The 24,423-nt window shown below is 59.7% G+C and overlaps 2 protein-coding genes across 18 annotated transcripts; one reads left to right on the top strand and one right to left on the bottom strand.

Annotated features, from left to right (window-relative positions):
- Nucleotides 1-537: 537 nt before the first annotated feature.
- On the bottom strand, nt 538-24,075 carry SLC2A4 (solute carrier family 2 member 4). Of its 17 annotated transcripts, none has more exons than XR_013445977.1 (17): nt 23,781-24,075; nt 22,350-22,466; nt 22,064-22,236; nt 21,848-21,972; nt 21,617-21,732; nt 21,356-21,518; nt 21,084-21,271; nt 20,851-20,955; nt 20,644-20,745; nt 19,752-19,955; nt 17,965-18,072; nt 14,715-14,787; nt 13,020-14,108; nt 8,288-12,877; nt 7,469-7,754; nt 6,219-6,320; nt 538-758 (listed from the first exon to the last, which is right to left on the bottom strand). XR_013445977.1 is itself a non-coding variant. In XM_078067842.1 (12 exons), exons 1-12 carry the CDS (start codon nt 23,811-23,813, stop codon nt 18,567-18,569), a joined length of 1,545 nt encoding a protein of 514 aa, XP_077923968.1. In that variant the 5' UTR covers nt 23,814-24,074; the 3' UTR covers nt 18,239-18,566. The 17 variants fall into 17 exon arrangements, 3 of the variants coding, with proteins under 3 accessions (XP_077923968.1, XP_077923969.1, XP_035922179.1); XR_013445979.1 differs by having other exon boundaries at nt 7,469-7,666; XR_013445980.1 differs by lacking the exon at nt 7,469-7,754 and having other exon boundaries at nt 8,288-8,498; nt 10,140-12,877.
- YBX2 (Y-box binding protein 2) lies at nt 12,102-17,758 on the top strand. The gene is made up of 9 exons (XM_036066315.2): nt 12,102-12,426; nt 13,043-13,106; nt 14,493-14,526; nt 15,390-15,479; nt 15,974-16,258; nt 16,399-16,499; nt 16,725-16,902; nt 17,200-17,284; nt 17,382-17,758. The coding sequence occupies exons 1-8, from the start codon at nt 12,150-12,152 to the stop codon at nt 17,248-17,250; spliced, it is 1,080 nt and encodes a 359-aa protein (XP_035922208.1). The 5' UTR covers nt 12,102-12,149; the 3' UTR covers nt 17,251-17,284; nt 17,382-17,758.
- Nucleotides 24,076-24,423: the final 348 nt, after the last annotated feature.

Here is a 24,423-nt window from a genome sequence, read left to right as displayed (position 1 = left end):
CAGGTCATGATCTCAGGGTCCTGGGATCGAGCCCCGTGTCAGGCTCCCTGCTCTGCGGGGAGCCTGCTTCTCCCTCTGCCTCCCTCTCTCTCTCTGTCTCTCATGAATAAATAAATAAAATCTAAAAAAAAAAAGAGAGAGAGAGAGAGAGAATCCTGTAGGGGCAACTGGGTGGCTCAGTTGGTTAAGCATCTGACTCTTGATTTTGGCTCAGGTTTATGATCTCAGGGTTATTAGACTGATCTCAGGGTCTGGCTCCATGCTCGGTGGGGAGTCCGCTTGAGATCCTCTCCCTCTGTTCCCCCAACTCGCTCATTCTCTCTCTCTCTCAAATAAATAAATAAAATCGTTAAAAGGAAAAAGAAGAAGAAGAAGGAGAAGGATAATAATAATCCTGGAACAGTGATAATCCTGGGTCAGAACTCCCCTAAAAATTATTGGAGAACCTCTCTGGCTTTTTTTTTTTTTCTTTTTATGATTTACATACAGAGCGTCCCCCTTTAGGTCCCATAGAAGTTTCTTTCTTGAGAACTGATCTGAATACAATTGATCAGATCCTATTTCAATGGCAATTCACATTTCTTTCCCACCTTCTGGGGTTACACCCACTCAGCAAGATGAAAATTCAGACATTCGGGAAGAACTCTCCAGGGACCATTCTGTAGATTTTCCTTGGTTTTGGATGCTGTCCTGGCAATCCATCTCATTATTTTCTCATTTCTTTCTCAGAGGGTAATCATCTGGAAGGCACCCATGTTCTGTTGAGAAAGAAGTTTGCCAAATAAGTTTATATCTACTCTGGGAGACTTTCTAAACCTCCTATTTTGAAATTTGTTACGGTTGATGAGTCTACCCTGACACGCCGTGATCACCCAGAGTCTAGTTTACGATAGGGCTCACTCTCGGTGTTGTACATTCTTTGGGTTTGGATGGATGTGTGATGACCTGCGTCCACCATTATAGTACCACACAGAGTAGTTTCCTGCTCTAAAAGCTCTGTGTGTCACCGATTCATTCTGATCCTCCGCCCCCACGGCTGGTGTGAGCTCCCCAGAGCCCAGCGGCATCAGCGACTGCCATTGCCTTGCCATTAGCTGCAAGAGAAAAGACCCTGCTCCTCTGCACGGATTCCAGACTCCATGATCAGGTCCGGGCCTCTGTTTCCCCCACTCCACCTCTCGTTTGCAACGTCTGGCCTCCAGCCCGAACCACTGATGCGACTCTCTTTCTGTCTTCACTCTGCACATTTTCCTTTACACCTTTGCCCTCACTGCTCCCCTTCTCTGGAATGCCCTTTACTCTTTTATTTATTTATTTATTTTTAAGATTTTTATCTATTTATTTGACAGAGAGAGAGCACAAGCAGGGGGAGCAGCAGAGAGAGAGGGAGAAGCAGGCTCCCGATCAGCGGAGAGCCCGACGTGGGGCTCGATCCCAGGACCCTGGGATCATGACCTGAGCTAAAGGCAGATGAGACGCTTAACCAACTGAGCCACCCAGGCGCCCCAGGAATGCCCTTTACTCTTATTTCTACCTTTCCCCCAGATTCCACCCATGTTTTAAGGTCCAGTTACTAAAACACTGATTTCCTCAGGAACTCCCAGACCAAACCCTCATTGCTTGCTGTCTGAACCACATGACAGATTCCTGAGGTCCTTCTTACCTCCAGTCCCTCCCTCCTTCAGCCCATCTCTCACTGTCTTCGACCATCTTGATCTAGCACTACTCTGTATAGAGTACAGAGAACCACCTTCCCTATCCATCAGTGCTGTCCTGCTAAATTTTTTTTAAATTTTATTTATTTGACAGAGAGAGACACAGCGAGAGAGGGAACACAAGCGGGGGGGTGGGAGAGGGAGAAGCAGGCTCCCCGCTGTCTTTTTCATCATTCTCTTGACACACCTGGAGCCCCTTGCCCTTCTGTGAGAACAAGTCGTACTAAAAATAGAAGGTTTGTCCTCAATCCCAGTCCCACCCACCTTCCCAAGCCCAGCTTGGCTTGAGACTTACATGCACAGTCCATCAAACTCTGAGCTGGCTTCCCAAGATCCTTAGGATCCTGGAATCTTTTTCTTTTTTTAAGATTTTATTTATTTATTTGAGAGAGAGCGAGCAAGCACAAGCAGGGGGAGCGGCAGAGGGAGAAGCGGGCTCCCTGCTCAGCGGGAGTTCGATCCCAGGATCCCGGGATCACGACCTGAGCCGAAGGCAGACGCTTAACCCACTGAGCCAGCCAGGCGTCCCTGTGCATATCTCTTCCTAATGACACGTTCAGTACTGTCTTACTGGTAGCTTGCAACTGGCCGTGATGGAAGTATTTACAGCCATGGAAACTGGCAGATGCTGTGTGCTGATCTTGGGGTCCCTCTACCCAGAGCTGGTGTTAAAAATTTAGCAGGACAGGGGCGCCTGGGTGGCTCAGTCGTTGGGCGTCTGCCTTCGGCTCAGGTCATGGTCCCAGGGTCCTGGGATCAAGCCCCGCGTCAAGCTCCCTGCTCAGCGGGAAGTCTGCTTCTCCCTCTCCAGCTCCCCCTGCTTGTGTTCCCTCTCTCTCTGTCAAATAAATAAATAAAATCTTAAAAAAAAAAAAAAAAGAATGATGAAAAAGATTCTGTCAAATTTTTTTTTTATTATGAATAAATAAAAAATCTTAAAAAAAAAAAAAGGGCGCCTGGGTGGCTCAGTTGGTTAAGCGACTGCCTTCGGCTCAGGTCATGATCCTGGAGTCCCTGGATCGAGTCCCGCATCGGGCTCCCTGCTCGGCGGGGAGTCTGCTTCTCCCTCTGACCCTCCCCCCTCTCATGTGCTTGCTCTCTCTCATTCTCTCTCTCTCAAATAAATAAATAAAAAATCTTAAAAAAAAAAATTTTTTTTTATTATGAAAATAGAACTCTTCTGTAAAAACATTTTGGAAAATAAGAAACAGAGGAACCATAAACCCAATACCCAGAGGCAATTGCTATTAATGTTTTACCATATTTTCCTACAAACTTTTTGCTGTGCCTTTTAAATGATACATCTGAGATCATGGTGAACAGATTCTGTGTGGCATGTGAAGGCAAATTAAGTCAATGAATAGAAGGAATTCCCATATAGAAAGAAAACAGGGAAGGGTTGGGGTGGAGGTGGGGTTCCCTGGGGGTACAAATATTTCACAATGAGCATTTATTTGTGTTCAAGGGATCTGGGCAGGGACTATTGTATTCTTCCTTCTACCCTCAAGGGCTTGCATAAAAGTCAAACGCTCCAAATGAACCTTGAGAATGGGCAAATGGGTAACCCTTTGGGCGAGGGGCTCTGGGACCTGCTTTCATAGCACCCAGCCGCTGGGGTCCCAACAGAAACTTAGACTGAATTCACTTACTCATCAATTCTTGCAATGAATATGTGCTGAGTCTGTTAATTACCAGCTACCTGAGCTTTGGGGTCGGGGCCATTTCCCCACAGTTGGGAGTGGGAGATTATCAGATAATCAACAAATATATACTGTTGGCCTGAGTGCTCAGTACTTGTCTAGCCCCAGTGAGTGATGGGTTTATGAATGGTAGTTGGTATGAGAGTAGGAGGAGCTCCTGAGAAGATGCCTAGGGGATCTTTGTGATGTTGACCTTGCCTCTTTGGGGAAGCTAAGAAAAAGAAGGTGGAGGGGTGGAAGAACGAGATAGGTTTGGTTCTGGGCCTGGAGGGAAAAGCCCTACCCCAAAGTCCTCCTCATCCCGCATTCCCGGAGGCCTTGTGGAACTTGGTGCTAGAGAAAGGAGTCAGCAAGTTTCGTAGAAACCAGACCAAGTGCATAGGGACTGGGGCTGGGGACAATATAGACCCTGCTCGCTGAGAAAGGAAGCTCAAGGAACCAGGGGCAAATGAGTCTAGAGTGTTCCTGGTGATCATTCATTCCCTCCCAGGTGGTTGCAGAGGGCTTGCTCGGTGCCGGGCCCTGTGGCCAGGCCGGGGAATTCAGAGGTAGCCAGGCGACGGCAGAGCAGAGTGATACAGCCCACAGCAGGGACAGCCGAGGCTGAGTGAGCCTCAGACGGGGCCCAACCCAGCCGGGCAGCCTGGCAGGCCTCTGGGCAAGGGAGACGTCAGAGCTGAGGGCCCTGGAGAAGGACTGACCCTCAACAGGATGAGGGAGGGTTTGGGAGTTCTGTGTATAGGGGATAAAGAAACGTTGGCTGGGTGTCAACCCTTTGGGGCTGGTCCAGACCCAGGAAAGGAGTATCTCAAGATGGAAGACGGGAGGTAAGGAGCAGATGGTGTCCGTGCTGAGAGGAGAAAGCTCCGAAGGGCAGACGGGGGCCTCCGCTCCAACGTCTCCAGTCCCAGGCCCGTTCACTGGTGTTCAATCCCAATCCTAATCCCATTCCTGTCCACCTTCTTTTTTTTTTTTTTTAATTTTTTTTTTGTTTGTTTTTTATTTATTTATTCATGAGAGTCAGAGAGAGAGATAGAGAGAGGCAGCGGCAGAGGGAGAAGCAGGCTCCCCGCCTAGCAGGGAGCCCGATGCGGGACTCGATCCTAGGACACTGGGATCGTGACCTGAGCCGAAGGCAGACGCTTAACCATCTGAGCCACCCAGGCGCCCCTCCTGTCCACCTTCTTGCCACCTGGCCAGAGCGGGGATCTGGCTCGGCCCAGAGCCCCGCCCCCCCAGCTCTTGTCCCACAGCCCACGTGGCTGTCTGCCCTGCCGGCTGTGACATTAGGGCCCTTGCCTCCCAGCGTCCGTCCGCCGCAGAGCTTGGCGTGTGGCTGGCTCTGAATGCTTAAGGAAGGGATGGATGGGGGGTGGGGGGAGGGTGCCAAGCAGGAGAAACATCCAGAAGCTCAGAGGGAAATCCAGAAGGGGGGGTGGGGTGAAACAGGGAGATGGGGGTTTGAGGCCAGAGGTTAAAGAGCGTACTGCGGGCAGGCTTCAGCGCCCCCTTGTCCTGACGTCCAGGGACCAGGCCAAGACCCGCGTGCCCTCCTCCCTCCCGGGCAGCCTCCTCTCCCCTGCAGGTTAGCCCGCAGTGGTTATAGGGGATCCAATTCTTTGAAGGAAAAGGGGGCTGAACAGCTCAGAGATGAGTGGGAGTCCCCAAATCCGAATCCCACAAAGGGGAAAGCAGCCTCAAAGGCGGGACTTGGACAAGAAAGAGGATTGGGGGGCCCTGCTTGGGGCCCAAGTCTCCTGCCCGTTTGGAGAGGAGGCAATGTCTCCTCCTTCCACCCCCGGAGGAAGAGGAAGTCCCCCAAGTCAGCACTTCCTTCCGTGCATGTGATCAGGCCATCTTAGGGGCTACCTCGGCTCCCCAGATGGAGCTGTGATGTCAGAGTTTGATCTGAAAGGCCCCAAAGACCTGCCTGCCCAGAAAACCGTCCCTCCACCCTCACTGCCCCAGGGAGCATGCCCGGGAAGCCTCAGGCCCACCCATGGCGTCAGTCCTATGGGATCAATCGAGTCTACCGAGAGGAAACCAGTAAAGGGCTTTGGACAATCATTCAAGGGCCAACTCTGTTCAGGACAAGTTTCCACCTGGATTTGGGGCCTACCCGCCCCACTGTTGCTCTCCAGAGCCCCTGCGGGCCCCCTGCACTCTCCAAACCCCGTCAGGCCTTTCCCACGCCAGGGTCACTCAGTGTCTAACTTTGGCCCGGTCCCTTAGCCCATCTGGTCCTGCTTTCCCACCTGTGAGAACAGAGAGAACCACCCTCGACTTCCTAGATGGCTCACCCCACCCAGGGCTAGAAATCCCATCTGAGCACAGCCCTGGCTTTCTCCCAGGCTGGGGACGCATGTTCAACCACCAGCTCGAGCTCTCCTCGCCCGTGTTTCAAACAAGCCCCACGTCAAGCGCCCGGCGAGGTCCCTCCTCTAGGGTTTGTCAGGGAAATAAGGAGCATCGCCATCCACGCAGGTTTGCTGGAGCTCAAAACCCAGATTTCTTGATCCCCGTCCCCTTGCCCCCCTATCCAGCCCATCACCAAGTCCGGCAGACATTTCCAGAACATACTTCAAAGCGGTCCACTTTTCTCCATCCCCCGCTGCCCCCACACTAATCCAGCCCCCTGCCTCCGGTTTACTTCCCCCAGAGACACCCAAGGATGTGTTACAAGCAGAGGGAGTCGGGGAGGTTGTGCGTGTGGGGCGGGGAGGGGTGTATGAGAAACCTCTGCATTTTCCACTCAATTTTGCTGTGAACCCAAAAGTGCTTTGATAAGTAAAGTTTATCTTACGGGGTGCCCGGCGGGCTCAGTCGGCAGAGTGTACGACGCTTGATCTCGGGGCGGTGCGTTCGAGCCTCACGTTGGGTGTACAGATCACTCAAAAATGTAATCCTTAAAAAATAAAGTTTATTAAAAAAAAAAAATAGATCAGGCCATAGGACTCAGTCCCCGTTGTAAAACCCTCAAAGCATTCCTATCGTTCCTGGAATAAAATCCAGATTCCACGGCGCTGGTGGCTCGGGCTTTGCTTTCCCCACCGTCCTCCTTGTTCACTAAACCTTTTTTCTCCCATAGGCTCAGGCTTTTCTGCCTCAGGGCCTTTGCACCAGCAGTTTCAAGTGCCTCTTCTCCTCCTTCAGGTCAGAGCATAGAGTGTGACATGCCTCCTGGTTCTGCCTTCCTGACGGCCTGATCACCCCCTTCCATCCTCTTATTCTCTATCCCATCAGTCTGGGCATTTCCTTTATGGCTTGCTCTTCTCTCTGTAGTTATCATGTGCATCTGTTTACTCATTTCGTCACGGGCCTTTCACTAGGATGTGAGTTGTATGAGCGCAGGGAACTAGTGTGTCTTATTCACTACTGTGTCCGCAGCACCTTTTTATAGCATCTGGCGCACAGTAGGCGCTCAATAAATGTTGTGGAAGAGATAAATGGATATACACATCTTACTGCAAACTACCTGAAATATTTTTATGTTTATTAATTAACTTATGTATTTATTTTCGAAAGAGGAAGAGCACGAGTGGGAAGGGCAGAGGGAGAGGGAGAGAGAGAATCCCAAGCCGACCCCGCGCTGAGCGCAGAGCCTGACGTGGGGCTTGATCCCATGACCCTGAGATCAGGATCTGAGCTGGACGCTGAACCGATTCTGCCACCCAGATGCCCCTACCTGAGATATTCTTTTTTTTTTTTTTAAAGGTTTTATTTATTTGAGAGAGAAAGAGAGAGTGACAGAGAACACAAGCAGGGGGGAAGGTAGGCAGAGGGAGAAGCAGACTCCCCGTGGAGCAGGGAGCCCGATGTGGGACTCAATCCCAGAACCCTGGGATCATGACCTGAGCCAAAGGCAGACGCTTCACCGACTGAGCCACCCCGGTGGACACCTTCCACTTTCCCCATCCCTCCCCCCAGTGCTGGATGCCCGGATTGCCTCTAACTTCCCACCTCCCCATTCCCATGCCTGTCTCCTCTCTGGGTCATGTGCCCAGTGGATGAAATGCCGGCCATAGGGAATGTATATATTGAAGGGCGTGGCACCTGGGTGGCTCAGTGGGTTGAGTGTCCGACTCTTGGTTTCAGCTCAGATCCTGAGCTCAGTGTCCTGAGATCAAGCCCTGTGTTGGGCTCTGTGCTGATTGCAGAGTCTGCTTGAGATTCTCTCTCCCTCTGTGTCTGCCTCTCCCACTCATGCTCTCTCTCTCTCTCTCAAATAAATAAATAAATCCTTGAAGGTGCCTAAGTATTGCCAGAAAAAAAAAAATGCATTTCAGAAAGATGTTTCTGGCTGTCTTCATTACTTCATTTACAAATCTTTACCGGTCACCTGCAAGAGGTTGGGTACAGTTTTCGGCACTGAGAATAGAGCAGCGAACGAGACAGACAAGATCTCAAGCTTACACATCACAAACAAGAAAATACGAGCAAGGAAATAGCAGGTGCGAATAATTACTATAGTGGCAATCAAGCAGGATGGTAGGATAGGATGTCTGGAAGGCTACTTTGCTGGCGAGGTACTTCTCGCAAAATGGACTGGAAGGGGGCAATCCTGAGGGAGGGGGAGGCAAGCAGGCGGGAGGCCATCTCGGCGATGCAGGGGAGGGCTGCCGATGGCGTGAACCGGTGGGGACGGTGGGGCTCATACCTCTGGGTCTGGATATGGTGGAGCCCTTTCCCAAGACAGGGGACCCTGGGGATTGGTGGCTGGCAGCCGGTCACCCTGGGTCTGGAGCTCAGGGCACCCAGGCCGGAGGCACAGACTGGGGAGTCCTCTGGGTTTGGGCTGGCTCTTGGTTCCCTGGGGCCGCCATAACAAAGTACCACCAGTTGGTGCTTAAAAAGACAGAAATTTATGCTTACGGTTCTGTAGGAGGGAAGTCTGAAATCCAGATGTCGGCAGGGCTGTCCTCTCTCCCAAGCCAGGAGATGGGCTTTCCTCTTCCAGCAGCTGATGGCCCCAGGAGCTCCTTGCAGCTTGTGGGGCTTGGACGTCTGCCTGTCATCACGGGGGACGGGGAGGGCAGCAATCTTCCTCCGCGGCTGCCTCTAGCCACAGCAGTTTCCAGGTGCACTGCCACAAAGACCAAGGTGGAGACACAAGGGCAAAAAGGTGTCCACTGAACGATGTGGGACGGCAGGTGTCAGTGTCCTTCCTGGATGCCAGGCCAAGGGAAGAAGCAGAGCCCAGGGGGATGCAGACAGGTTTTCAAGAGATTTGGTTTGGAAGGAAAAGCGTGACATAAGGAAAGAACTAGAAGGGATGGGAAAGTATTGTCCCGGCATAGCGGAAGGAGGTTGGTGACTCCGAAGATAACGCCCTGCTTTTGAAGCCCCGCTTGGCTTGTTCCGCAGCTGTGTGGTCTTGGGCTGGTTGCTAACCCCACTACACCTCAGTTTCCTTATCCAGAGAATGGGGATAATGATAGTACCCACTTCCCAGGGTTGTCGTGAGGAATTAATGATTGAGGGCACCTATTAACACAGTGTGTGGTACACAGCGAAGTGCTAAATATTAACTCTTATTTTGAAGAGGTTAAAAAAAAAAAAACAAGACAAGGAGGAGGTTTCCCGAAGGAGGTGGTAAGTAATAGGAGATGCGGAGGAAAGGTCAAGGATCTGGCAGGGCTAGCTGAGCCCGGAAAGAGGGGACAGGGAGCAGAGGGGAAGGCTGCAGGTCTCCAGGCTCTCTGGAGCAGCTAAGAGAGAGCAGGTGTTAGAGGAGACAGGACGTAAACCCTGGTTTGGGCAGCGAGAAAGTGTGTGTGTTGGGGTGGGGAGTTGCCGGGAGTATGTGGATCCAGGGGCACGGACGGCACCAGCTTTTAAATCATTCAGACGGTATCTCGGTTTGAACAACGCATCTTCACCTCTGTGCTACACCTGGGCGGCCGAGGGAAACTTCTACAAGTGAGTGATGGGCACCAAAGAATGATTGCTTGTGGGTGCGTGGTGATGTCGCTCAGCGAGGAGTGGGGGGAGGGACGAGGAGTTTATACGTGGGCTGGTCAGGTTTCAGAAGCCTGGAGCAATCAGCTAGAGAGAGCCAGCTCGGTCTGGTAGGAGGTGGGAGGTGCTCAGGGCTGGACACACAGGCTTCAGAACACCGTGGCAGGTGCCCAAACTGGGGGGGGGGGGGCGGTGGATAATGAATAGAATGACCTGCAGAAGGCAGGTGGCAGGAGAAGACAGTCCAGAAAAGGCAGAGGCTGGTGGAGGAGAACAAGCCGCGGAAGGAGAGGCCTGGGGGCATGGCAACGCCGCCAGAGGGACACTCGTCTGGACGAGAGGAAAGAGAACCCAACCTCATGCAGTGACTGACTCAATTAGGAAGGGCTTGTGGACCGTTGCCGAAGACATCTCCGTGGAGTGGCAGGGGAGAGACCAGATCTGGGTTGGTAGGGTGGGAAAGAAACACAAGGAAGCAGAGACCGTAAGGACTGCTCTCAGGAAGCCTGGTGTTTCTTTGATGGTGCTGCAAAGGGCGAGGACAGATAAGGAGGCAGGGGGTTTGCTTTTACTTTGTTAAGAACAGTGAACAAGACAAGGCAAGACAGTGAACTCGAGGTGGACAGAAGCGAACGGAAAGAGAGTGGCAGAGGAGGAAGCCTTTGGGCTAGAATGGCCGGAGCCCTTGTTAGCTCTGGCTTGTAAACATATTTAAATCGCCAAAAAAATCACACGGGCAAACGCTTCCGTTGAACAGGGAAATCACCTGCTGATCTCTGAGGCATCTGCTAATTCCTGCCCGTGGAGATAAAGAGTACATCGCTGTTGTATGAGCAGGAATTCTTTCCTGCCTGCGCGCTGTCGCCCTCACCCTGGGGTCTCCTGACGTCTTTTTAACTTTAGTGCAGACAGGGCTGCCCCTTCCTCTGAGCCTCATCTCGTAGTGCGGTTAACCAGTCCACACCAGAACTCCCTCTGCCCCTTCCGTATGCTCCCTCTGCTGCTGGGGCCGCCCTGCGTGGTCTCTCGCTTGCCTTGCCCCAGCCCTACCCTCCCGCTTCTCCATTGTTCGAGCTCGGGGCTGGACACAGGTACCTCGGTCCTTAACACTCCGAGGGAGGGTAGTCATTTCTGCATCCTTCACGGCCTTGCCTGGCGATTTAGTTGTTTGCTCACTTTTCCCTCTTTTTCTGTCCGCGCTGCCCGAGGCGCTGGGACAGAGAGAACCGTCGCCTCGCGAAGGGCCGCAGCGGTGGGGCGGGCGGGGGAGCAGGGGGCAGGACCGCGAGGAAACCGGCGCCTCCGGGAGCGGCCGGCAGAGGGCGCGCCGGCACCGGGATTGGCCGCGGCTGGAGCGCGGACCCCGGGACTGGGGACGCGCACGTGGGGCCCGCGGCGCGTGCGGGCACGAGGCCTGGCTGGGGCGCAGCGTCCCGGCCAAAAATACGCGCCGCCGGGGTCGGGGGTTGGGGGCGGCCCTCGGGAGGAGCGACTTCTGGAGCCGCATTAGCCCGGGAGGGACACTGCAGCTCCGGGCGAGCACCCGGGCTCCCTTGAAATCCGGGGCAAGCCTCGCGCCGGGACCTCAGTCTTCCCATCTGCGGAATGGGGATCGTGCATCTCTTCGAGAAAGAATGAGCGGCTGCTGCGGGCGTCAGTCAGGCCGACAAGTCCTTACCGCCGTGCAGTTCAGCCTCGCGGGGCGGGGGCGGGGGCAGGTGCAGGAGCCGCTCAGCTCTTCAAGCACGCCAGGACAAAAATGAAGGATGATGGGCTAGGGAGGTCACCCTGAGAATCACGGAGGGGAGCTCTAGGTGGAGGAAGGTGCCCGTGCGAAGGCCGCGAGGCCGCAGGGCCTGGCCGGTTGGGGGAAAGGAAGAAGGCGGACCGAGCGGCCCGGGAGCTGGACGGGGCGGCCGGGGCGCGGGACCCCGAAACAGCGGGGTCCGCGGGGAGGCTGGGGGTGCCTGGAAGGGGCTCGAGGGAACTTCCTCCCTCGGGCGAGGTCAAAACAGCCTTGGCCGGGGTGTTGGCCGCACGGATAAGCGGAGTTGTGCATTTTGCTCCGTGAATTCTACCTCAAAAGCCAGTGAGCGCAACTGCGAGCTGCGAAAGTCGTCCTTGTGCGGCGCGGGCGGGTCCGCGGCCCGGGGCGTGCGGGGCATCCCTCGGGGAGAGGCGGTGTGCGGGCCCCGGCCGTCTCGAGGGCGGAGGGGAGCGGTGCCGCCCCCAGCCCGAGCGGAGGCTGCCGGCGCCGGCCCCCCACCCGGGTCGTCAGGGGCAACCCTGGAGCTGCGCCCCCCCGCCCCGCCCTGCGCGCAGAGGCCAGGTGGCGGTTGGGGCGCAACCAGCCCGTTTGATTTCCCGCGGCCGGTGGAGAGGGGCGGAGGGGGAGGGGAAAGGGGCCGTCGGCCAATAGGCTGGGCTGGCGGCGGTCATGTGACGGTCGCGGGGCGGGGCCCAGGTGTACTTACGGGGCGCTGAGCAGGGGCCTCGGCCTCCGCGCGAAGTCCGGGAGGCGGGGCCGGCGTGCGGGCCGGGGGGCTGCTCCTCTCCGATTGGCCTGTGGCCGGGAGGCGGGGCCTGCGCGCGCCGCGGCTGCGGGCTGCGATTGGCCTTGGCCTGGGGCCCGCTGCCGGCGTGCGGGCGAGGCTCGGGGCGCGAGGACCGAGCGGGGCGGCGGGTTCGCGAGCCAGGGGGAGGGGCCGGGGCGGTGGCGGCGGCGGAGGAGGCGGAGGAGGTGGCGGCGGCGGGGGCCGGTACCGGACCCGGCGGGATGAGCGAGGCGGAGGCGGCAGCGGTGGCGACAGCGGCCCCCGCGGCGACGGTGCCCGCGACGGCGGCAGGGGTGGTAGCGGTGGTGGTACCGGTGCCCGCGGGGGAGCCACAGAAAGCAGGCGGCGGGGCGGGCGGCGGCGGGGTCGGAGCCGCCTCGGGCCCCGCTGCCGGGACCCCCTCGGCGCCGGGTCCCCGCACCCCTGGCAACCCCGCGACGGCAGCGTCGGGGACCCCCGCGCCCCCGGTCCGGAGTCAGGCGGACAAGCCGGTGCTGGGTGAGGGGCGGGCGCGTGCCGGAGCGGCTCTACGGGGTCGACGGGCTGGGGGAGGGGCATCGCGGAGCCCACGCGGTCCCGAGAAGCCGAAGGCCGGCCGGGCCCCGAGGCTCCAAGGACTAGCTGGGCTGGGGGCAGCTGACCCGAGTGAGCTCGCCTGGTGGGAAATCCCGCCGCGCCTTCCCTGCTGGGAGGGCGTGGCGGGCAGGTCCCGCTGGGCGCTTGGGCACGCCCCCGCGGCGGGACACTCGGCCTGGTCCCAGCCTTCTGTCAGCCTGGGAAGCAGGTGCACTGGGAATCCTTACGTTGGGAGGGCAGGACTCGGTGGGCCCGGTGAGTACCTGGTTCTAGGTGAAGGGCCTGGATTTGTAGCCCAGGAGCAAACTGACTTAGAGTTGGAAGGGTCTTGAAAGCCTGAGCACCGCTGTGTGGGCGCTTCCATTTGGTGGACCTGGGATCAGAAAGAATGCTTTGAAGCTACCGGGCGAAGCCGGTGGCTTGAAGTTATGCTTAATAGGTAAAGGGGAGGTAGATTGGATTTGGAGCGTCTCCAAACTGAGCCCAACTCCATCTCTTCCCCCCATCTTACTGACCCCACTGCATCTCTGCCTGGCAGCAATCCAAGTCCTGGGCACTGTGAAATGGTTCAACGTCCGGAATGGTTACGGATTCATCAACAGGTATCCGAGAAACCCAGGGAGGGGTGGAAGGGGTGTCTTCCAAACTGGCCTGTGGGACTGGACACCCTCCCGACCTCCTCCCTCCCCTTGCTGAGGCACGTGGTTGCGATATCCAGCTGACGCTGATTGAACGTCTTTAGCCGCCGCACAAATGTGGGCAAGGTGAAGTCTCCTGCGCATCTCCAAGGGCAGCAGAGAGTTAATGATCTAGGAACTTAGCAAACCTGGCTCTGAGCTGCCCGGCTGGTCCGTCTCACCTTGTGGTTTAGTTTGCCTTTGGGGCAGAATGTACCTGCTCCGTGCGCCTCAAGGCTCCGGGCTGGAGTCCTCACTCATTTCCGGCCTCGGGCGGCTGGAGGAGCACTCCCCTGACTCATCTCCCTTAGAGGGCTGCTGGCTCATTTGAATCCCCTCACCTGACCCTGACGGGACGGAGGCTGGAGGGGCGGGTTGGGGAAGGAAGCCAGCCCTGGCAGAGGCTGCTGCTTTCCTTCAGTTGGACAGCCCCAGCCCTCCCGCGACTGCGGAGGGGCTGTCGACGCGGATTCTGAGCAGAGCCAGGTCTCCCCCAGTGGGCCCTTCCCCAACCCGGGCACCCTGCCCAGCCCAGCCCTCCCGGGAGGCCCCAGTTCCCTCTTAGCAGGCTGACCTTTGTGCAGATCCAAGTGCTTTAAAGTGAGAACATTTGATCTAGGGAAGGATCCCTCTCTAATTCTGGAAACTGAGGGCTCCTGGGAAGTTCTGAAGGAAAATCCATCCCCCCCCTCCCCGCCGTGGGGTGCTAGGATAAACTGGGGTAATAGGCAAGTCGTGATTGAAAATAGTAAAATATTTTCTTCTTTCTCACCCTTGGTCCTTTGGTATGTTGATGGGGGGGCTGACCCTGGGGTTCACCTCTGGGCTGAGGGTGAGAATAAAGTCTTGGGGATGTTTAGAGCAGGTTCTGGACACATTGTCCCCTTCTGCTCCTTTCCCCGTCTGTATTTTCTCTTTCCTTCTAGACTATAGAAAGGAAGACATGGAGAGGAATTTTCCAGCCATGACAGGGGTTGGGGGCGGGGGCCAGAGATAGTTATGCTCAGCACTGACAGGTTCTAAGGTGCCCCTGGGGCAGAGAGGTGAGTCCTCAGCAGGTAAAGAGCTGGCCCGGCTTCTTCAAGGTGACTTTGCCTTCCCCTTCTGCCCTTAGGAAGCTCAGGGTTTTCGCCATACTTCTCTTCATACCAGCTTCTGGCTCTTGTCACTCCCCAGGCCCCCCATCTCTCACCCCCCCCACCCCTGCAAGGAGCCAGGGGAGGCCGGCGAGGACGGGCCTGCTGCTTTGGGGCATGGGCAGCTGGGGGGGTGTCACCAAGGCCCCCCCTAACAGCCCCTCCTGTTCTGCAGGAATGATACCAAGGAGGATGTCTTTGTTCACCAGGTAAGAGCTGGGGGGAGGGGTGGGGAAGAACCCACCCTCTCTCTCGAAGGCCTTTGCCATAATCCTCAGCAGCACGTGGCTTTCTCCTGGCTTTCTCCTGCCTTTCCCCTCAGGACGGCATGCCCACCAGGAGACGGCCCTCTCCCCCCCTCGCCTCAGGTGCCTGTATTAACCGCCATTGGTCCCACCTGTGTCCCGCTGTCTGGGAGAAATGGGCTTGTTGCCCCCCGGCCGTGGTGTGCTCACTCCCCCCATCAGGACCTGTTAACACAAGGACGAATCCTAGGCCGTGTTCTGAGGGAGAGGACACAGGCTAGAGCTACTTGGGTGCGGTGGTTCTCAAAGTGTGGTCCCCGCGGCAGCAGCATCACCTGCCTGCCAATTCCCCGCTCCCCCCGGACCTGCTGAAGCAGTCGGGCTTGGGGGCGGAGCCCAGCCACCTTGGGCAGGAGCTCTCCAGGTGCTGCGCGGGGGCGGCAGGTTGAGAACCACTGCTGGGGGGGAGGGGCTCTCAGGTGAGAAGCGGTGCATTTGGCCCACTCGGCAACTTAGCACTGTCTCTGCTTTTGGTTTTGCTTTGAGTTCCTGCTTCTGGCCTCCCTTTGGGAAATCCCGGAGGGGAAAGGGAGGAGGGAGTGTGTCGTGGGGACGGACAGTGCTGAGGGCACCGGCGCTGGGAGGAGCCTGGTTTTCGGCTTCTCCCCCACTGAACTTGGCCTGCCTCGGCGCTCCGCCCTCCGGCCCGGCCCGGCCACACGGATGATGGATGGTGAACCGCACGAAATGGGGTGGCGGGGCCAGCAGGGGTGAGGGAGACTCCGGGCTTGCTGCCCTCACCTTTCTCATGGCCTTTCCCCTGCCAGACGGCCATTAAAAGAAACAACCCCAGGAAGTTCCTGCGCAGTGTCGGAGATGGGGAGACAGTGGAGTTCGATGTCGTGGAGGGAGAGAAGGTTTGGGCTGCGGCGGGGCAGGGGTGGCCCGGCTGCAGGGGGGAGGCCCTCCCGAGGCCCCCCTTCCTCGGGCCAGTTAGCCCGGGCCTTGGGATTGGGGCCGAGCTCTCCCGAGGACGCGTGGCCTTCGCCACTCTGGTGTCCTACAGACACGTCCCTCTTAATAACATCCGGGTTTCTTCGTCATGCATCAAGCACTTCCAGTCTGTTCTCCACGTGTCCTGAGTCCGCCCTCCTCCTCCCCCACCTCCCCCCCCACCCCAAGAGGGTCCGTAGCAGCTACTCGGGAGGGGCAAGTTACAGAGGCGGCCTCTCCTGGAAGGGTCCACACGAAGGCCCAGGCCCCAGGGGGAGGGCAGGAGACCCCAGCCCAGAGGAGCTGCAGGGAAGCCGGAGAGGGGGATTTAGCTGGAAGAAGGGGAGGCAGGTTTGGGGGTGTCGGGCGCGCAGTTGGGGCGAGCTCTCACTGTCCTCCCCGTCTCCCCCACCCCCAGGGTGCAGAAGCTGCTAACGTGACTGGGCCGGGGGGCGCGCCGGTGAAGGGCAGCCGCTATGCCCCCAATCGACGCAGGTTCCGCAGGTTCATCCCGCGGCCTCGTCCAGCTGCCCCACCACCCATGGTGGCAGAGGCTCCGTCGGGCGGGACTGAACCGGGCAGCGAAGGGGAGCGGGCCGAGGACTCTGGGCAGAGGCCCAGGCGGCGGCGCCCACCTCCCTTCTTCTACCGACGGCGCTTTGTGCGAGGCCCTCGGCCCCCCAACCAGCAGCAGCCTATAGAGGTGGGGGTCCTGGGCGTGTGGGGAGGGGCATCGGCGAGCACGGAGACCTCAGAGTCTCCAGAGGAAGAGGAGGGGGGCCGGAAAGGGCCCCGGGGCGGCAGGTGTCCCTCCCCGCCCCCCAGGCCTTTGTGTGTTCCTAGGGCACCGATGGGGTAGAGCCCAAAGAGACAGCCCCATTGGAGGGGGACCAACAGGGAGATGAGCGCGTCCCCCCTCCCAGATTCCGGCCTCGGTACCGAAGGTAAGACTCCCTTTCTGGGGCCGTCTTCCCCTCCCCGTCTGGTATTGGTCTGGGGGGAGCGGGGAGGGGAAGAGCGAGGCTGCTAAGAGGAGCCTGAGGCTAGTGGCGAGGGGGGCAGGGCAGCTCAGTGATGCCCAGGGGGGTGGGAAAGCAGGCTGGTTCCCCTGGGCTGGGGGAGCCCTGGGAGGGAGGGAGACGGAACAAGTCCCCCACTTGTCTCCCCAGGCCTTTCCGCCCCAGGCCACCCCAGCAGCCTACCACAGAAGGTGGGGATGGCGAGACCAAGCCCAGTCAAGGCCCCACTGATGGGTCCCGGCCTGAGCCTCAGCGCCCACGAAACCGCCCGTACTTCCAGCGGCGGCGGCAGCAGCCCCCCGGACCCAGGCAGCCCACAGCCCCGGAGGTGAGGACCTGGGCTGCTTGGTGGGGGGCTAGGGGGGTAAGAGCAAAGGCCCCAGCCTGTTTGTCTTCCCTTCTCTGCCCCTGCCCCCGCCCCCCACACACACACCAGGGAGCCCAGAGTGCTGCTGCTGGGTCCACCACCTCCGGCAGGTGCCCTTCCCCGCCCCCCACCCTGCTCTGCTTGGAAGCCCCAGCCCCTGCTTGTGGGAGGAATGGGAAGAAAAAAGGTGGAAGAAGGTTAAAGTTGGGGGCTCTCAAGGATAAGAGGGTCTCAAATGACTGCCCCTGTTCTCGCCAGACCTCAGCCCCCATCAACAGTGGGGACCCCACCACCACCATACTGGAGTGACTCCAACACGAAGGACCCCCAGAGCTACCATCTGGTGAGCGGCTGCGCCCGGGGGCAGGCCCGGAGGTGGGGCGCTGGGGCCTGAGGAGGGGTCGCCGGTCACCATTTGTCCCTGTCTTTCTCTCACGCAGGTTGTCTGCCAGTTTTTCCAGCTGCCCTGTACCCCACCCAGCACCCCTCCCCCCTTCCCATGACTCATGACATCAAAACACCAGCTTTCCTCTTTTCCTCGAGACTCAGGAGGGCCGAAGCAACAGCCGTTTGCTTCTTCTCTGTCCCCTATCAAGGGCTGAAGGAAGGGATCCATCCTGTTGTTCAGAGGCACCATGTCCCTCCCCTGGATCAGGCTGAGAAGGAACCAGCCAGCTCTCACCTCCTCCTGGTTGTTTTTCTTTCCCACCCCAGTTTATTTTTGGTCTCTCCTCTAGCCCCTACCTCTGAAGCCATTTTATGAACTGTCATGTGCCACCTGAGCCTCCAGTAAAAACAAAAACAGGCTTTCCCTGTGGTCTTGGTCTCGGCGTCTTTTCTGTGGAGTCACTGGAGACTCCCTCCCCAAGGGGGCGGCGGCGTGAGCCCTCCTTCCGGTGTTTCTGAAAGAGCTTTCCCCCTGTGAGTCACCTATCCCATCGTAGCCTGGGGCTGACCGCTCCCCTGCAGGAATGTTCTGGGAAGTGCCCAGGGCAGCGGCTAGCACTGGGGGCTACAACTTACTGAGCGTTTACTGTACGCAATGACCGGGGCGCCCGGCTGGCTCAGGCGGTAGAACATGCCACTCTTGATCTTGGGGTCGTGTGTTCAGGCCCCACGTTGGGTGCAGAGCTTAGTTTAAAAAAAAAAAAAAAAACAATGACTAGAAGCTTAAGTGTGGGCAGAGTGACCACATCCAGAGGATTCTTGGGCCTTGAGCTAAGGCAGGGTGGAGAGAGGGACAGAGACGCAGAGGGGACAGGGAGCGTCCCCGGGTGCTTCCACGACAGGACGCGCATCGCATACAGTGACTTTATGTATGGATCTATATATATATATACATATATATATACATTTAGTACAACAGACCTTTGGTTTCTTCTTCCTACCCCTTTTGCAAACATATACAAAAATATCTGAAGGCTCCTCCCACCCCGTGTTTACAGGCAGCCTTTCAAACTCCTCTTTCCCTTAGTTGGTCAAAAGCTTGTGGGTAGAACACCCTTGAGGAGGGCAGAGGAGGCAGGAGTGGGGCCCCCCCTTGGAAGCCTCGGGAAGCCGTCCCTCTCACCACACGTGCCCTGGAAGATGGAGCGAGAGAGCTGAGCCTGCCAGGAGAGCTGAGCTCAGGCCTTGGGAGGCTGTGTCCTCTGTCTGGGAGGGGTCAAGACGGGACCCCCTTCACCCAGAGTCTATGTGGCAAGAATTCAGAGAAAGTGCCAGTGAGTAGGAGGAGTCCGAGGTGACAGGAAGCTACTTCTCTGCTCCAGTCCTGCTCCCTGCTTCCGTCCACCCACTAAAAAGTCAGCCCAGGGCCTCTCCTCCCCACACCCCCCTCTTCTCTAGCAAGGGGTGAGAGAATATTCTGGAACAGAGGCTGGGTGGGGGTGGGGCAGCCTACGGAGGAGGGAGGGGATGAGCCGGGAGAACGGCTCTCCCTGATGGCCACAGCCTACACATAAATAATCCAAGAGTCACATGAGGGGACTGAGGGGGCGCTCAGACCACCCTTCCCTCCAGCTTCCCAGTTCTGCCAGGCCGCAGGGGCGCCACCCTGGAAGTAACAGGGAAGAGTGTTGCACAGGGGAGGAGGGGTCTCCGGGGCCGGGGGAGGGGGGCGAGAGCACAGCCCTCCCGCCTCTGCCTGGCCCCTCAGTCGTTCTCGTCGGGCCCCAAGTACTCGAGTTCCGTGCTGGGTTTCACCTCCTGCTCTAAGAGGGAGGGCGTCCGGTGGAAGTTGGCCGAGATCTGGTCAAACGTCCGGCCTCGGGTTTCAGGCACTTTTAAGAAGGTGAAGATAAAGAAGCCAAGCAGGAGGATGGCGAACACAAGGAAGACGTAGGGCCCCATAGCCTCCTGGGATAGGTGGAGAAAGACGTGTTGGCAGGCGGGGGTTGGGGTGGTCTCGGGCGAGCCGGGCAGTAAGGGCCCAGGCGGGTGGGGGGCTCTGCAGACGCGGGTGGCTCCTCGGCGGGGCAAGGGAACCGACCAGGAGCGAGTGAAGAAAAGATTCTCTGTGCCCCACCTCCGATCATCTGTCTCCCTCTCTCCCGTCCTGAGGGCAGGACGCTCTGCTCAGAGCGGATTCCCAACCGGTTGTCTGCAGTAGGAACGCGTGCTGATCGTTTAACTCTAAGTCAGGCCCCAGTTGGTTTGGAAGACAGCTCTGCTGTTAGCCCAGTACTTCAGCTCCCACGTGGTCCACAGAGTGACCCCCAGACAGGAGCGGGGAAAGCAAGTGGGAGACGGGGGTGGGCGCTTCAGAGTGGCCTACGGGGGTAGGAGACGGGGACGAGGCGCGGGGCACCTACCGCGACATACGGGAAACCCATGCCGATGACGAAGTTGCACGTCCAGTTGGAGAAGCCAGCCACGGCCATGGCCGCTGGGCGGGGGCCCTGGCTGAACAGCTCGGCCACGATGAACCAGGGGATGGGGCCCGGGCCGATCTCAAAGAACGCCACAAAGCCAAAGATGGCCACGATGGAGACGTAGCTCATGGCGGGAACGCGCTCCTGGGCAGGTGGGGAGGGAAGGGAATTCAGGTGGTGCAGAGAACTGAAAGCCGCCCCTCCCAGCAGCTCACGGAGCCCCTGCCACCCGAGCTTAGAGCAGGCCTCTGGGCGGCACGCGGGCTGCCCTATCGCTGCCCTACCCAGGGCCCAGGGGGCGTGAACGCCCTCTCGGCTCCTAGGATGGCCCACTCCCTCCTGGTTCCAAAGCTGGCTCCTGACCACTGACTGCTCCTGAGACTGGGCAGGGGCGGGGGCCCTCCTTCCTGGCTGCCGGCGTCGTGCTGGAGCTTCCTCCCAGACGGGGAAACTGGTGCAGCCCGGGTCCCTTGGGATGGCGCGCGCGCACACGCACACACGCGCACACATGCACGCACACGCGTGCGCGCGCAATACACGTGCACACATGCACACGTGCACGCACACGCGCGCGCTCACATACACACGCGCACACGCACATACACACGCACACACGCACAATGCACACGCACACACATACACACGCACACGCACGCACACAAACATACACGCGCGCGCACGCACATGCACGCGCTCACATACACACGAGCACACATACACACACGCACACGCACACATACATGTGCGCGCGCACATACACACGCGCACACGTGCGCACACGCACACGTGCACACGCGCGGGCTGGGCTCCCTCCCCACCCCCCAGGCCTCACCAGCAGAAGCAGAGCCACGGTCATCAGGATGGCGCAGCCACACATTCCGGCCAGGCCCAGGAGGTGCAGCGTCCGGCGCCCAGCCCGCTCCACCAGGAACACCTGCAGGGAGAGTCAGGGCTCGGTGGAGGGCCTCCGGGCACAGGAGGTGGGGGGGGGGAGCTCCGGGGGGCGGTGCGGAAGCCAATGGGGGGCGCCAGCAGTTACCGAGACCAAGGTGAAGACGGTGTTGACCACACCGGCGCCGATGGTGGCGTAGGCCGGCTGCCCGACCCCCGCCGTCTCGAAGATGCTGGTTGAATAATAGAAAACCTACGAGAGGAGGAGAAGGAAAGGGGCTGCGGACCGACCCCGCGCGGGACCACAGGGGCTGGCTGCCGGCTCGCCTCCTCCGGAGCTGCTCCCTCACCCCTGCCCCGCCGAGGCTGCCGCCCACGTACAGCATTGATGCCCGACAGCTGCTGGCTCAGCTGCAGCACGACGGCGATGACCAGGGGCTGCCGGTGGGGGCGGCTGCCCAGGAGCTGGGGCAGGGACAGCGGCCGCTCCCGCTCCAGCTGCCGCTTCTCCTCCTTCAGCTCGGCCAGCGCGCCAGACACATCAGCCCAGCCGGTCAGGCGCTTCAGACCTGGAGGTGACGAGTGTCAGGCCTGAGCGGACGGGGAGGGCCCCCCCTCCGCAGGTGCTGGCAAGGTGTGGGGGGGTAGCTCACTCTTTCTGGCGGGCCCCTCCAGGTTCCGGATGATGTAGAGGTAGCGGGGGCTTTCTGGGCAGAAGGGCAGCAGGGCCAGCTGCAGGAAGGCGGGCAGCACGGTGACGCCCAGGAGCAGGGGCCAGAGGGCGGCAGTGCCCAGCATGGACTCCAAGCCCAGCACCTGTGGCGGCAGGGTGGGAAGGAAAGAGGGCCAGCCGTTCAGCCCAGAGCCCCACTCAACCCGCCCGCCCAGCCACCCGGGAGGCCAGGCCCAGTCACCTGGGCGATCAGAATGCCTATGACGATGGCCAGTTGGTTGAGCGTCCCCAAGGCACCCCGCAGGTGAGTGGGGGCGATCTCCCCCACGTACATGGGCACCAGCCCTGATGTGAGCCCTGGGCAGAGGGAAGAAGAGAGGGCTGAGGGCAGCTGGTCACTCCCGCCCCCAAGCTCAGTGCTGGTGGAGGGCAGCAGGGCACTGGGCAGGGCCATGGCGCCCGTGGCCGGTACCTGAGTAGGCGCCAATGAGGAACCGCCCCAGAATGAGCATCTCGTAGGAGGCGGCCGCGTTGGCCAGGCCCATGAGGGCGCCCCCCAGCATCGCCAGGACGTTGTTGACCAGCATTGCCCTCTTCCTGCCAAGCAAAGAGTGAGGCCGAGAGTTAGGGTGCCACGCGGCGGCCCCCTGCCTGCCTCCCCCCCAACCCTTGCCCACCAGCCCCATACCTTCCCAGCCACTGAGAGATGACACCGATGAGGAAGGAGGAGATCATGCCGCCCACAGAAAAGATGGCCACAGAGAGAGCCCAGAGGGTGGTGAGGGTGCTTGGTGGGATGGAGCTGGGTCCCTCAGGCCCCTGCCTCCCCAGCCACGTCTCATTGTAGCTCTGTTCAATCACCTGGTGTGTGTGCCGGGGGGAGACAGTGGAGGAGTGACAGCCTGCAGAGACTTCCCCCTCGGCTCTCCCCTGCCGCCCCCTGCCCCCCACTCTGCCCACCACAGGCCCTTCACCTTCTGCGGGGCATTGATGACCCCAAGGTTGTAGCCAAACTGCAGGGAGCCCAGCACAGCCGAGAAGACAGCAAGGATCAGGGTGCCAGTGACTCTCTGCTGAGGGGGTTCCCCATCCTGGGCAGGCAGAAGCAGAGAGGAGGCGGGTCACATGGAATCACGATTTCTTTCCTTCACCCAGGGGCCCGGGCCCAGCTGAGCCTGAAGATGCTGGGTTCCATCCAACATGTTGGGTGAGGGAAACTGGGCCATATTAGGAATGGAGCAAGGAACTCAGTGTAAACAGGAGCAGGAAGAACCCACAGGAACTGGGCATGAAGGAGAAACTGGATGTTTGCGTCCAGCAAGCTGAGAAATGTTTGAGGATGTCAGCCTCACCATTTCTCCGTGACCTTGGGACAGGCTTGGCCTTAAGACTTGAGTTCAGATTTGTGTGACCTTGGGCAAGTCACTTCCCGGCTCTGAAGCCAGGTGTCCTCTGGGTTAGGGGAGAAAGGGGTGATGCGGCCTGCTTTGCCCACCTGGCCGTGCAAGGGAGAAAATCAAAACCAAATGCTACGGGGATTCCTGACGGCGCTGGATTTGTAAACCGACAAGAGCCTTATCATCAGCCCCTGTCTTCTATCCTCCCCTCTGGGGGTGCTCTCAGCAGGCTCCCGGAGGCCCCAGCACGCTCAAGAAGGGCAATTCCAAAAAGGACGTCGCGGTCATTCCTCCCCGCATATGGCCCTTGGGGCGGCCTTCTCTGTCTCCGCCCCGGCCTCCCCGCCCCCTCTAGACTCCGCCGCAGGGCAGGGCGGGGGGCCGTGCCCGGCCCCTACGTGGGAGAGCCGTGCCCGGGGGACGGGGGCGGGAAGGTGGTGCGAGGGGCGGTGGCCGCTTGTTGGCGGCACATACTGTCTCCAAGCGGAAACCTGAGCTGGGGGAGGGGGGGGGCTGACATTCCCCTCAGCCCCTCCACCAACCGTGGGGCCAAGGGAAAGTTCAGCGTCCTGGAGGACGGCCAGGGGTGGGGGTGGCGGCCCACGAGAGCCTCCGCTCCTCGAAAAACTTCCCGCGAGCCGGGACACACGGGCAGCTCCAGGAGGGCGAGACTCGCCCGGACCTGCCTTCTCGGGCTGGATCGGGGGCAGGGCGTCCTGCGATCCCGGCGCGCCCCGCCGCGCCCTGGAGAAGGGGGCGAGCCCTGGACTCGGGAAACCCCGGGGTGGCCCGTGCCCCCGGACGGTACCCCCAGACCCACTCAGCCTCTCGGAAGGATTGGAATCCCACAGTCACGGGGTGGCCGGCCCGGGTATAAATAGCCAGGCCCCCACCTCCCCCACCCCCTGCGCCTGCGCAGGGACCGCCCCTAGCTGACCCCAACCGCGACCCCAGCCGGAGAAAAGCGGGCCCTGTGCCCCCGTCCCGCCCCCGCATGCCGAACCCTACTTCCGAGCGGATCTGTTGGAAGCCCGACGGCATCTTGTCTTAGGAACCGGAGGCGCAGGAGCTGCAGTGAACAGGGAGGCGACTGGGGGTTGGCGGCCCCGGCCTGGCGGGCAGAGGGCGCGGTGGCGGCGGGCGTCCCGGAGCGACTTGCGGAGGGCGAGCCTGGCGGGACCCACCGCCGCGAGCCAAGGATCCAGAGAGCGGCAGGGCTCTCGGGGATCTGGCGGAGCCCGGCTTGGGGGAGAGACCCGAAGAGCCCCCGCAACCCCCACGGGCCACGCCCTTCGCAGCACCCATTGGCCAGGAGCCCGCACACCCCAGGAGGCCACGCCCCTCCCTAAGCCTGGGGTTTAGAATTTGGCAGTGGGGAGCGGGCTGGCCGGCGAGGCCCCGCCTCCCCAGCGTGCCCGGCGAGACGCGCCCAGAGGGTGCCCGCCCGCCTCCGGCCGCGAAGTTTGGGAAAAAGCGTCCCGGGACCCAGGAGGCCCCGCCCCACCTCGTGTGCGGACTCGGTCCAGCATCCCGGCTTGGGGCTGGGGAAGCACTGGAAGGGCGGGCGCCGCGGGTTGGGACCGCGGGGTCGGGGAGGAGGGGATGCGGCAGGTACGCTCGGCCCCGGAGAGAACTCAGGCGGCCTGAGACC

The sequence above is a fragment of the Halichoerus grypus genome, chromosome 2 (assembly GCF_964656455.1).
Source record: "Halichoerus grypus chromosome 2, mHalGry1.hap1.1, whole genome shotgun sequence".
NCBI classification, from domain to species: domain Eukaryota; kingdom Metazoa; phylum Chordata; class Mammalia; order Carnivora; family Phocidae; genus Halichoerus; species Halichoerus grypus.
Note: the sequence above shows the minus strand (reverse complement) of the source record. Positions and strands in the feature narration are given on the sequence as shown.

What these genes read in the sequence shown, in the direction of transcription:
- YBX2 (XM_036066315.2), top strand. Translation starts at nt 12,150, where the DNA reads ATGAGCGAGGCGGAGGCGGCAGCGGTGGCGACAGCGGCCCCCGCGGCG. An exon ending in GGCGGACAAGCCGGTGCTGG is followed by an intron (nt 12,427 to 13,042) that starts GTGAGGGGCGGG and finishes TCTGCCTGGCAG; the next exon opens with CAATCCAAGTCCTGGGCACT. An exon ending in AGGATGTCTTTGTTCACCAG is followed by an intron (nt 14,527 to 15,389) that starts GTAAGAGCTGGG and finishes TTCCCCTGCCAG; the next exon opens with ACGGCCATTAAAAGAAACAA.
- SLC2A4 (XM_078067842.1), bottom strand. Translation starts at nt 23,813, where the DNA reads ATGCCGTCGGGCTTCCAACAGATCCGCTCGGAA. An exon ending in GGAGGGGCCCGCCAGAAAGA is followed by an intron (nt 21,272 to 21,355) that starts GTGAGCTACCCC and finishes CGTCACCTCCAG; the next exon opens with GTCTGAAGCGCCTGACCGGC. An exon ending in TGGGTTTCCCGTATGTCGCG is followed by an intron (nt 19,297 to 19,751) that starts GTAGGTGCCCCG and finishes CACCTATCCCAG; the next exon opens with GAGGCTATGGGGCCCTACGT.